At 40.6% G+C, this 13,058-nt stretch overlaps 1 protein-coding gene across 1 annotated transcript in view; it reads left to right on the top strand.

The window, feature by feature from the left end:
• The window catches only part of fcho2 (FCH and mu domain containing endocytic adaptor 2), a 54,471-nt gene extending 42,128 nt beyond the window's left edge, over window positions 1-12,343 (top strand). Inside the window, 10 exon segments of the mRNA XM_034122815.1 lie at window positions 3,456-3,481; window positions 3,483-3,572; window positions 3,663-3,792; window positions 4,779-4,890; window positions 6,113-6,268; window positions 6,923-7,055; window positions 8,377-8,576; window positions 8,656-8,720; window positions 9,664-9,828; window positions 9,909-12,343. Coding sequence (XP_033978706.1) covers window positions 3,456-3,481; window positions 3,483-3,572; window positions 3,663-3,792; window positions 4,779-4,890; window positions 6,113-6,268; window positions 6,923-7,055; window positions 8,377-8,576; window positions 8,656-8,720; window positions 9,664-9,828; window positions 9,909-9,931 — 1,100 coding nt within the window. The 3' untranslated portion in view covers window positions 9,932-12,343.
• The last annotated feature ends 715 nt before the right edge of the window (window positions 12,344-13,058 follow it).

The raw sequence follows: 13,058 nt of genomic DNA, 5'->3' as shown, positions 1-13,058 counted from the left end.
TGCAATTCCTTGTTCATTTGTACTTCTTGACATGTCCGTCCCGGTTCGTTTGGCCACACCCCAAAGTGTAGCTAAACTAACTCGCATTGTTTGAATGAAGAATCAATCATAATAGCAACAGCAACCTGACTTCATACTGTGCACAGTGTAAAATGTTTTTGAACACGGTGATAGGAAATAGTTCTCTTGATGAGAAGTTGAATGTGTGCAGCCCTTCTTCCAAAATGTCCTTGTAGCTTCTTCTTCTTGTTCCAACAATGATATGCCATGTCCTGACACGATGCAGGACAGTAAACCCTAAACAGTGAGGCTCATATCAATCAAATAAGATCTCGCTGGATTACATGCGCTCTTCATTTCCTGATGATGTATTATAATATACTGTAATTACAGAAGGTAAGTACATTGAATGGCTATATCAGATACAAATCAGAGCATATCAACGTGGGTTTGATTTTATACAAATCTCAAGATTGATAACTTTAAGTAGCAACCTTCTTTATGTTTTGTAAAATCCATAAACTTAGCCCAAACCAACATATCCCGAGAAAAAGTGTTTGTTTTTTCTGTTCATGTGAGCTTGGGGGATATTTCCCCTCATATGGTACAAATAAGATGAATTGCTTAATTTGATGTTTTTGAACTGTCAGAAATGATGTTTTCTACTCTCAAACTGACAGCTTCAAAAAAGTCTCTAAAATGATAACTTTAAGTATGCTTCAAGCATTCTGGTTTTTACTGGTTTACTGGTTTTACATTTGAGCCAGTGATCCTGTCCTTTTGGCTGTTTCTGTAGTCTCCCGTTTCCTCTTGTTCTTCTTAGGAACTCAGTCGATGACTTTCCTCTCAGGGCAGTCCCAGTTAGAGGAACTAACCCCTGAGGTCAACAGCATGTTCAGCCTTAGAGAATTAAAACCGCTGCTATCACAGTTTTTACTTTTACAATCCTTTTCAAATCTTGTGCCCCTCCTGTTTCATATAAATCTCCCTGAAGTCTCTACAGTCATACTGCTCTCTAAGTGTTTGTTGGACTTTTAAGTGTTGATAGAGTGATTCTCATGGCTTTCCATGCATGACACCAGTGTTTAAACAGAGTGACATTAGCGCTGACCCATTGCCTAGGCTAAGCGTAATCCACAGTTAATTGGCACCTAGTGGAGGTCAGGGGGTCGGCTATAAAGCCCCCTGGCACGTATGTTGTCAAACATTGTCTCGTTACTGTCGAAGGTCTCGGCTTAAAAGTCAAAAGAGCATCGCAGAGTGCCCTGATTAAGATACTGTGATGGGAATTAAGGCCCTGCTCACAGCCTGTTAAATCTCTCTGTGGACAGTGCAGCAGTATTAGCACACATGACACCATACATGCGTCTGTGCTCACTGAGTCAAGCAGCATGTGCACGATTTGTTTTCATATATTTATTGCTTTGTTCTGTACATTTTCATTTGTTTTACATATTGTTTTATTCCTTTGCTTTTCTTCCAACATTTTTGTCTGAGTTTAAAAAATATGTTTGTTCCTTGTTTGTTTTATTTATTCATTTGAACTTTTCTTGTTAGACCTTGCCTCTATCTTCCTTTCAATCCCTCCATCTCCATCTTTTCTGATGAATGAGTCGGAGGTCTTTCTGCCAGAGGCATCAGGTAAAGAGTGTGTGCCCCGTTTATCAGACCGTCACACATGTATCAACTACCGCTCTGCATGGTATCTATGTCAGATTTGTGTTGAAATGCATGTGGACAGGTATGACACTCTAATAATCAGGATGTGTGTCCTCATGTGGGTCAGAAATCAGGTTCATCGCTTTGCTCATTTATTCCTGATAAGAGGATACATTTTCAATTCAAATATGCGTCATATTTCCTCAAAACTAAGGATACTCAGAGTTGTGCCTGTGCTTTAAACTTGCAGTGTGCTAACATAGGTACACAAGATCTATGATTCCCTTTTCGAGTTAAAACAAAATGTAGTATTGTAGACAGTGAAGTAACAGCCACTTACTAAAGATTCAATAATGTGTATATCGGTTTATTTCTGTTAAAGTAACCCCTACTGCGTGTGAGACGATTAAAGTGGATAAACAATATGTTTTAAACACCTAGAAAAGACATAAAGACTACTTTAATTCAGTACCAGAGAGGTGCTTAATATTTCGTTCACCCTGGGATGTTAAAAAATAGCAATAAAAAAGGGGAAATACTGGACAGAAGCATAGGAAAGTTCTCCAAATGCTTTAAATAACTCACTATACTACTCAAATATGTGAGTTGTATAAGGTTTGGCAATCAGTAATACAATATGTTGTTACAAGCAACATTGAGACGACTCCAGCCAAATCATCTCCAATTGCATACAAAAAAAAAGACCTGCAGAACTACCTATTTTTATTGGTCAACAACATTGAACTGCATCAACACAGAAGCAAACCAATCCCAAATGAAAAGGGCACTCAAGCATCATCTCGTATTGTTAACTAATGTGAAAAATGTTGTTAAACATGTAACTACATGTCTGATTGTTACCTGTCTACACTTTGCTTTATCATGTTTATCGCTCTATCACTCACGCGCCCCCCCCCAGCTGAGGCGGTGACACAACGGGAGCGCTCCCCCCCCTCTGGCAGAGAGCCAGCAATCCAAAGAAGTGTCCTCTTTCTCCTCGTCCACTTCCTCTCCCTGGGACTCCCCAGAAAACCCTTTCCAAGCCCTCAAGCCCGTGCCAGCGAGGGCCCAGAGCGCCCCCATCACCCTGCCCACGGAGCCCATCGACCCCATCAGAAGCCCCTCAGCTGCCAGCCCCCCAAAGAGCGGCGACGCCTTCTCCTCCGTCAGCTGGTCCCAGAGCCAGTGGATCGCCTTCAGTGATAACTTAGCTCCAGCGCGCCGTCAGGGGTTCAGTGTGAAGGAGCTCCAGAGGCCCCACACCGGCCCCCCCCGGTCCACCCGCTGCCTCTCTGACGACTCTGCCGACGCATACTGCAAAACGTCCGGCAGCAGAGAAGACCCCCGCTTTACTGACGTCTTCTCTGGGATTACAGAGAGGGCGATGGCAGCAGCTCAAACAGGCAAAATATTGAATGGTAACATTATAACTGATGCTAAGGTTGTGATGTGCCTGAAGTTTGGAGTTTTATTTCTATTTTTGTTCCGTTTCTTTATGTTCTCATGTGTTTTATTGTGGAGTTGAAGTTTGTATTTTTTGCAGTGTTTTCATTTAGTTTCAAGGAAAATGCTTGTCTAACTCCCTGCCTGGTTTGCAACATGTTTGTATTTGAGTTTCTTTTTGTGAAATTCATTTGGGAATGTGTTTTTCTTGTGAGGTAATGATTTTCATGTTTTGCAATTATGTTTTTTATTCTTCATGCATGATGTTTTTGCATCTCCTTGAATTCATTTCAGTGCATACATGCTGTTTTCTGCCACCAACCAGTAAAACCTCCATGTGCTTCTGTGTGTAGTGCCTTTACCAAATCGACCAACCACCCCCCCTCACAGCTGGAGCCCTGGTGCCCCCACCCCGACCCTCTTCCAGGCCCAAACTCCCCACAGGGAAACTCACAGGAATCAATGAGATTGTGAGTCACTACAGTAACACAACACTGATTGCTATAAAAATAACATTCTGACATTGTAATAACATCCTATTTATGACTCCCTTCACTCAGGTACGGCCGTTCAGCCCACCCAAGACCTCCAATGCCAGCCCCCCTCCCGCTGCGCCCCTTGCCCGGGCGGAGAGCTCCTCCTCTTTGTCCTCGAATGCCTCACTCAGTGCCGGCAACACCCCCTCTGTTGGTAAGCCCCCTCTAGACCCCCTCTGGACACAGAGAATCTCCTTTTTCAACTCTTCACCAAGTTTCCACCCACCTTTTGTCCCTGCATACGATTAGCTTCTCCTCCTTCCTCCCTTGACTCCTCTCCTCACAGGAGCTGAGCCCCCCTCTGCCCCCCCCCTCTCCTCCCCAGAGCAAGAGCTGCTCTTCGTCTCTCCTTTCTTTCCTCTAAGCCAAAGTGAGTCCGCCTTTCCAAACTCCATTCAGAGACACTCCTTTCCATGGTGCTTACGGCCATGCTCTCTGCTCTGTACATCTCACCTGTCACTCTCACACATCACACTGCGTAGCATTATCATGTTTGTGCTCTCTGGGTTTTTCTTTGATCTCATTCTTTCTTTTTTGTATCGCTTTAATTTGGCGTAAAGAGGATGATTCGTTCATAGCCAAGCTGCCTACCTTTGAGAAGCGGTGTGAAACACCAGCAGGTATGGTTGAGATCCTGCAAGAGGACCCTCCTCTGTATTTAACTAGAACTAACCCCAGTCTGTTTGACTGGATGGACTGCTGGATGTGTTGCTTTGCAGTGATGCATTTCTTTGTCTTGTGTGCTCTCACATATTCAGATCATTTCTCACATTTGCCCTACTCCGACTGCATCAACTCCTAACATTATACAAATGTTGTTGTTAAAATAACGACGTAATGAAATGATTTGACTGGTAAATATTTTGTTGACTTAACTTTGAATATGCTGTCTGAAGCGATCTACTGTATGTATAACTAATATCATTAATTTGAAGTATAGAATCTGGAGCATGATCTACTCAAAAGGTTTTCTTCATTATGAAAATGAACAGAATGTACTGATTTGAAATGTATGAATGACTGAATTGCAGTAATACTTCTCTATTATATAATGCATCTTTGCATGGTCAAGCCTTCTGATGTGCGCTCTGGTGTAAAAGTCCGATCAGGCCTCTCACTCTGCGCCTTTCTCTTTCTCAGGAACGTCTCGCGGCCCCAGCCCTGTGACCCTGGCGTCCCAAGATGCTTTGCCCATTGCCGTGGCCTTCACAGAATCGGTTAATGCTTACTTCAAAGGCGCTGATCCCACTAAGTGAGTCTCACATGACCTCCTGCTGCTCAAAGGCCCAAACATGGACCTGCACGCATACGCAATTTTTGTCCATATTTGAACTTAAACTTCACCACGAATGACGTTATGAGTTAAACGCTGTCATTCTGCATGATGTGCACTGCACTCAGAGCCTTTGGTTGTGTGTGTGCACCTCCCTCTCGCTCGGCATGTGTGGATTTTTTTTGCGTGAGTCTGACACCATTCTTTCAGAGTGGATAACCTACATGGGGCAGATTATAGTCCGGGGCAGAGAAAACATACAGCCGTTTATTGGTTAACTGCTGTTAAATTGCTGCTGTGCAAAAGGCTTATTTGTGCAGGGCTTAGTAAATGGAACGTTTCATAAGCAATGCAGCAGAGACACGGTGCGAGGTTCAGACACGCTGTGGACAGTTACCACCGCAGACTCACATCTCAACTGAGAGGAGAAGCTGGATTTATGTTACTGTAGAAGCATGCAGATGTGCGTAAAGAAAGGTGGAAATGGAGATGTGTTAGCCAATATATAATCACAACAAATATGTCCTATTACTGTAAGCTTTGTTCTCAGTAATAGGAGTGATTAACTCTAGTGTTCATAATGGATTTTCTAAGAATAAAATCCAAACAGGCTCTCATTCCAGCTTCTTAAATGTGTTCATTTTATACTAATCTCTCATTGCTTTTTAAATAAAATAGTGTATATGGGTTTTGGACTGATGACTAAATGTAGCTTTATTTATAGAGCCTCATGTAATTACAATGTGCTATGTATTCAAAAGAAAAGAAAGAAAAACATCTAGCATATGCAACACAGCGGTATAGAAAAAATATAACAAAAATAGATACTATTTATATATTTACTCCTTATTCCGGGGGACATTTGAAAAGGAAAAAAAAGAGCCAAAAGAACATCAAACAATAAAAATAAATACCATATACAGTTATACACACAGTCCATACACATCCATATATGCTCCTCAAAGGCCTGAGCTTGGCTTTAAATCAACATACAGTTTTTATAGATGCAGAAAAGCATTTCAGAAGGCCGTTCCACAGAAAAGAAAAGCGCCTTTACAAGCTCCTGATGTTATTCTGGTTCAAAACAAATGGAAATCTGATGGAAAAACAGGTCTGATGGGGTCATTGATACAAAAGAGGGGCTCTGAGAAAACTATTTTCTGACATTCATAATTCACGTTCACTTGTCTGCGTTCCACAGGTGCATTGTGAAGATCACAGGAGACATGACCTTGTCGTTCCCCATGGGCATCATCAAGGTGTTCACCTCCAACCCCTCCCCCGCCGTGCTCACCTTCAAACTGAAGAACACCAGCAGGCTGGAGCAGATCCTCCCCAACCAACAGCTGCTGTACAGGTGAGCTGTCCACAGGAGTGTGTCAAACATGTTTAAAGAAGTCTGAAGAACGAAAAAATGAACCAGAGTGGTGGTTAAGTGAAAGAGGGATTTGGACGCGAGAGCAGAGGAAGTGTAGTCTGCGTCAGTAAGAGGAAATTCAATTAGTAATCTGACATAAACCTATCATTAGGCTGTCAGGGAAGTATTTTCCAGCAGGCTTTAACAGCCGGCCTCTCATCAGCCCACGTCTCTTCTGAAATACTTCACACGCTGAAATAGCAAACTTCATATAACAGCTGCTTAATCCAACATATCTACGTCTCACCTCTTTTGTCTGTCAGACGTGTATTTTACTTCACATGCAGTGCAAGATTCAAAATTCCACTATTTCTTTTGTTTCTATTTTAAAACTACAACTTTTTTAAACTAATTGAATGTGACATGTTCACAACGGTTCTTCAAAAGTTTAGATAAAGTACATGTTTTCTAGTGCAGTGCATGGTTGGAATGAAATGGAATTCATGATTTAGTAGCTGGTTAGATACAACAGGGTCATTTTTTCCAAGCTATTGGAGCTTAGCACACAAAGCCAAAAGAGCGATGAATAATTGAGCCTCTGATTATTCTGAGTGTGTGCACATATCTTTCTGATTGTATTGTCTTTTTATCTAGTGATCCTTCCCAAAGTGACTCAAATTCCAAGGACTTCTGGTTCAACATGCAAGCGCTGACGTCCTACCTCAGAAAAGCCTCAGATCAGAATCCCACAGCTTCCTATTACAACGTGGACATCCTAAAATACCAGGTGAGTCCGCCAAAGGCCAGACCATAACATAAACCGGATTAAAATAACTATATTTAAAATTAAAATGTGTTTCCTGAAGTGTTTCACAAGAAAAAAGCTAAAGAAATGATCCTGGTGAGGTACAGCCAGTGCAGAGTGTCTTTGATATTTTAAATAATAAAAGGTAATAACAATGGTATCAGAGTATTTTCCTACTGCTGTGTGTCAGAGGTCTAAAGGATCCTCCAGCCATTAACATTACATTTTCTCATAATATTAGTTTGAACCTTTTTCTCTGCTCCTGCCACACAATCTTCCTGGGCCAGTTAGGAATGTAATTAATGTGTGGTCCCTAACTTTGTAATGTAATGTACTGCTCTAACATCATGTTATAGTCTGGTTCAGACCTCAGCTATATACTATAAGCCTACTGTGGTCCTACACTGGTGGAGCCTCACACGCGAATGCCCACACTGGATGACATCATGTTTTAAACAAACCTAAAAGTCTTGTTTACAGCTTCAAACCAGCTTATTTACATGATGACATTAGTTTATATTGCATGTCCCTGTGCATAAAAAAGTTATTGTGAAATCTACCTATAAAATCCAACTTGTCAGCACTATACAGAAAAACGTTGAATAAATCTTGATAAAAATACTCAAAAACCCATGTTGATATCAATTATGTTCAACGGTGTAACCAGATTTCTTTTTCCTACCTAAGACTTGAGATCACATGGTGTATACTTTTTTTAGCTTGTATTCTGTACTTCAAAAACATAAAACAACTAAATCTGTTTGTGTCACATCTGCAATATTCAAATAATAGTTTTTTAACACTTTCATTTTTTGAAAGTTTTCATTATAAAGAAATATCATACAGAATGTCATTGAGCAGTCAAATACATACAGTAGATGCAACAGTGCACATCTCCACTAGACTGAAGCAGATTCATTATACCCCCACCCCCACCCCAGCATGAAAGAACACAACTAAATACAAAATGAAAGTAGGTGATACATACATACATAGAACATTTTGAAAATAAGAAAACAGAGTAAATGGGATAAGTATACAAGTTTTCATAACGGACACAAAAACAAAATATATACAACACATACAATATTGCTATTGAAATTGTTGTAGCCCAGATTTCAAGCAGCACTCAAATCTAAACACAATCATCTTCAAAATGTTAAATCCAGCTTGCAAAAATAATACTTTTTAATTCAGTTTTGGATTTTAAACATAGTCTCATTTCATTACTCTAATTGCTCAAATTTGAATCAGCTTTATTCTTATCTAATGTTCTAAATGTCCACTCTACTGCTGCGTTCAGGTGCAGTCAGACGGGATCCATTCCACTCCGCTCAACCTGGCCGTGTACTGGAAGTGCACGCCGAGCACATCCGACCTGCGGGTGGACTACCGCTACAACCCCGAGTCCATGGCCCACCCCGGACCCCTGTCCAACGTCCAGATCCTAGTGCCTGTGGACGGGGGGGTCACCAACATGCACTCCCTGCCCAACTCCATCTGGTAAACGCTGTGGGAGAACACAAAGTGTGAGGCGCTGAACAGAAGCAGCTAATATTTCATTTCTTGTTTCTTATTTTAGGAATGCAGAGCAGAATAAGTGTCTGTGGAAGCTGAGTGACATCTCGGAAAAGTCTGAAAATGAAGGTAAATCCTGCTTTTCTTCTTTGTTTGCAAATGAACAGACAATGAACTGTATTTACAAAGCACGGTTTCAGTCTTTGAGACCCCTCAAAGCGCTTTTACATTCAATTCAGCTTTCACACACATTCATACAAAGGCAGCCTGCTCTGAAAAAACAGAAACGTTGACTTTAATTAAATATATTATGTCAACAGATTTCACATAACTGTATACAGTTAGTTGAAAGCAATAACATTAAGTTTTAATATTATATGTTTCAACTAACCTAATACAGTTATGTGAAATGTGTTGACATAATACTGTACATTACATTACATGTCATTTGTTAGACGCTTTTATCCAAAGCGACTTACATACATTCAGTACTGTGGACAATCCCCACAGGAGCAATTTGAGGTGTGTCTTGCCCAAGTACACAACGACATGCTGACTGCAGTGGGACTCGAACTTGTTATCCCCTGTTTCGAAGTCCAGCACACTATCCACTGAGCCACAGCCTCCCTACAATACATTTATTGATAGGTTTTTTTGTGCAACCTGCTCATGAATCTAACATGATCACACGTTCACAAACCAATGGCCATGGGAGCAATTTGGGGATTTTGACAGCAGGAGCTGGGGATCAAAAATACAAAAAAAGCACTTAAAAATGTAATGTAGGCCTTGTAACTGATTCACCAGCACTTACAATGGTCTGCCTTGCTTGAAGTGAATATATCTGCACTTTCCTTGCTGTTTGGAGTTTAAAGGAGAGGTGTCATGCTTTTCCGGTTATTACCCGTCCCCTTGTGTGTTATGAAGGTTTTTATGCATGTAAACGGTGTGCAGAGTCAAACCCTCAAAGTACACCCTGTAGCGAGTAAAACTCTAACACATAAAATACCTCCCCAAAAACGCCTCGTTGGAGATACGTCATTGTCCATTTTGTATTTGTGTCTGCCCCCAGGTGCCGGGTCCCTGAGGGCCAAGTTTGAACTGTCAGACGGACCCTCGAGCTTCTCCACCCTGGCAGTGCAGTTTATGAGTGAGGGGAGCACCCTGTCAGGGGCGGACATGGAGCTGGTGGGGGCGGGGTACAGACTGTCTCTCAACAAGAAGAGGTTTGCTACAGGTATGTGGTGCTGGATCATCCTTACCTCCCTGATATTCATGTAATGCTCCAGCAACTCAAACCTTTGTTCTGTTCTGCAGGACGTTATATGGCCGATTGCTGAGGGGACCCAACACTCAAGAAATCAAATGTTGTCAGACACAAACGGCTTCCTGAACCTCTGGATCCATCTTTTGCCCGGGAGGCGAGAATCTCACTACAATAAAACAGCACTGAGTATTGAACACTGTTTAAAAAAAAAAGAATAAAAGAAGACGAGCTTTCAGGAAATGTGTAGATATGAAGTCTAATAATGCTTCTGATCAACTCACTTTTGTATAGTCAGAAACAATTTATGAATTAGATATAAATCTATATTGTATTTGAAATCAGAAAAAAAAAAGTGCACTAACAATCTTTAACATGCTCTTCTTCCTCTTATAGTCATTTCTCAAGAGTCTATAGGGAATATAAAACAAAACCATGTCTGCGTGGAAGAAAAGAATCTGCTCTTTCCTCTTTTCTGTGAACTGTAAATATTAACTCTGATTATTCTGCTCGACCAGCTCTGACTCAACGCTCAAATCAGTTCTGTTTACTGAGTCTTTCTCTTTCCATGATTTGTCTTTTTCTCATCACGTGCAATGAAGCAATGAAGGTATAATCTCTCTTCAACACACACTCACACTATGGCACAAGCTTGATTTCTTCAAATAACAAGTGCTTTTTAACAAATGCAGAAAATCTGACCTCAGTGCCTCCTCTTATTCTGTGGATCAAAAGGCAAAAAACGTGCGTCAATGATTGACCCACATGTGGGTAGGTTTGAATCGCCCCTAGTGGGGTCTGTGATCAGTGGGATCTTTTTAAAATTCTATATGTTTCCCCTTTCAGTCATGGCTTATATTTTTACAATTCTTAAGCCCTTCATTTTTATACTTTTTGACTGTAAAACATTGTGTCAAATGTCAGTTGCTTTAAAAGAAACGAAATCAAGAGAGATTACCCTAAATAACCTGCAGCCTTTTTTTAAACTGGTGTTTTTTTTATCAAACTTTGGTGCCCTATTAATGGAGAAATGTGCCTGAATCTAACTTTTCTCTCATCTTGTTTGTATACTACAACACAGTCAATGAGAATAGCACCAACAATGTGCCAGTTTCTTTTTTTACTTCTACTATTTGGATGTTGAAGGGAAAATCTCCTCTTTTTACAACTGTAGCAATGAATGAGTCACATTGGCCTTATTTGATTGAATTGAATCATCAAACTGTTTTATAGCTTGTATGTTTTCTATTCAACACTCGTCTGTTGACTTTTATCCCTCTCTCACAATGTAAGTGAGTAGAAGCACAATAAGGCCAAAGTAATGATGCAAATGCCTTAATCACAACGTGTTGACGCTGAGTGTTGTTGACTGTGGTTAGATATTGTGACACAGTACTGCTATTGACCTGTGATACATTACTGGCCTGCCTTTCACCCAGTGCATGCTGGGAGAAGCCTCTTTTAACTATAAACAGCACAAGCGGGTATAGAAAATGGATGGATGGATGAAAATGACCATGTTTGACTCTCGGTGCTTCATTTCTGTCTTTTACTAATGAAGGTTGCTGTAGAGGCTGCTGTACTTCTTGGTGGAGTACTTTTATGTATTTCATTGTCCAAACCATGTAATGATCCTTTAATTGGTTCAAATGCTGGTATGTGTGGAGATGTAGTCGGTTACGTGGAAGCTGTGATTCAAAATTGATGACACTTTTTAGGGCAGGGGTTTCTAACACTGTGCCTCATTTGGCCAACTGACCTCTTGGATAGGATTTTAGAAAATAACTTTTCACATCAGGCTTTTTTTTAACCGTCAGCCATAGAAAAGGCTCAATATGGCAGGTCATTTAAGCTCATATCCATACTTGATTCATCCTTTGTCAAATGATCATTTATTTGATTCCATTCTTCATATCATTACCAGCTTTGTACAACTCTGGAACACGATTCAAGCCTTTATTCATATTCTAGAGGCAAACAATAATCCTTAAGTGGCTGATGGAAACATCCATTTAAGTCTGTTATGCTGAAGTGTTGTGTCACTCTGAACTTTAACCAGGTGTTCCAAACGAATGAGTTCACACCATCGTAGCACCAGACATTTGTACAGTGAGACATCAGCATGTAGCTCTGCGTTTCCCTTTATAAAGTATACCTGTGGTTTTTATCAGAACAGCCAAATGCATACAAACAACAAGTCAACAGATTTCATGTTCAGTATTAGCAAGCTGGTTCTTGCTCTCCTAACGAAAAGTACAAAACAAAGTAAAGAGGCTCCTTTTTTCCTCACTTTCACATCCTTTCTTTCTTTATATGTTGTATTGGACAGAGTTTAAAGAGAGCATTATTGTGTAAATGATTCTCATAAATTGTACATTTTTACCAATATCTCAGCCACTTTCTGTCTCAACTTTATGATTGCTCATTGTGCCTGTATTAAATGTGTAATATATGAATATATACAAATATATTAAAATGACTAAGGGTGTTCTGTGTGTTTCTTTTAGCCTCGCCATAGAGATCTAGAAAGAGCTTCAATCATATCTCAAAATGTACTGATTTGATTGGTACTCTATAACGACAGCGACAAAGATGTTATTTTCACCATGTGAGTCTGTGTGGGTGTGTGTGTGTGTGTCTGCACTGATTTTGTGTTTGTTGACTACAACAGTGTAACGTTCAACATGCAGCAACAGAGCTGTGTGGTTGAGATTCATTTGAAGTTGAATTTGAAGAACAGGGCTTAGATACTGTTGGTCCATCCACTTTATGCACCTGGTCCGGTTTAGCATCACGCCTGATCCCATTGAAAGATGCTCTCTAGATCTCATTTTCTGCCTTAATGGACACTTGTTCTGACAGTAAGGCATAGGTGCAGGAAACGGTGGGTGGGGGCTCTGACCATGCTGCAACCTTAGCTGTTTGAAAAGTTATTTGAAATTGAAATCGCTGATATGTAGCAGGGTCGACTATGGTGGTTGCAGAAAGAAGTCTGGTTGATTGTTTAGAGGTCTATGAGGAATGCACCTTACTTTAACTTGGTATATTACCTGAGTGGACATTGTAAACATGAGTTTGTTGCCCAAATCGCTAGTTTCAAGTCTTTGGCATAACGTTATGATGTTCTTTTTGTAAATGATGTTCCTGTTTAGAGTCAAATATACAACAAAACAGGGTTTGCTTTAGGGCCTGCTACCTTGTCA

The sequence above is a fragment of the Trematomus bernacchii genome, unplaced genomic scaffold (assembly GCF_902827165.1).
Source record: "Trematomus bernacchii unplaced genomic scaffold, fTreBer1.1, whole genome shotgun sequence".
Classification (NCBI taxonomy): Eukaryota; Metazoa; Chordata; class Actinopteri; order Perciformes; family Nototheniidae; genus Trematomus; species Trematomus bernacchii.
Note: the sequence above shows the minus strand (reverse complement) of the source record. Positions and strands in the feature narration are given on the sequence as shown.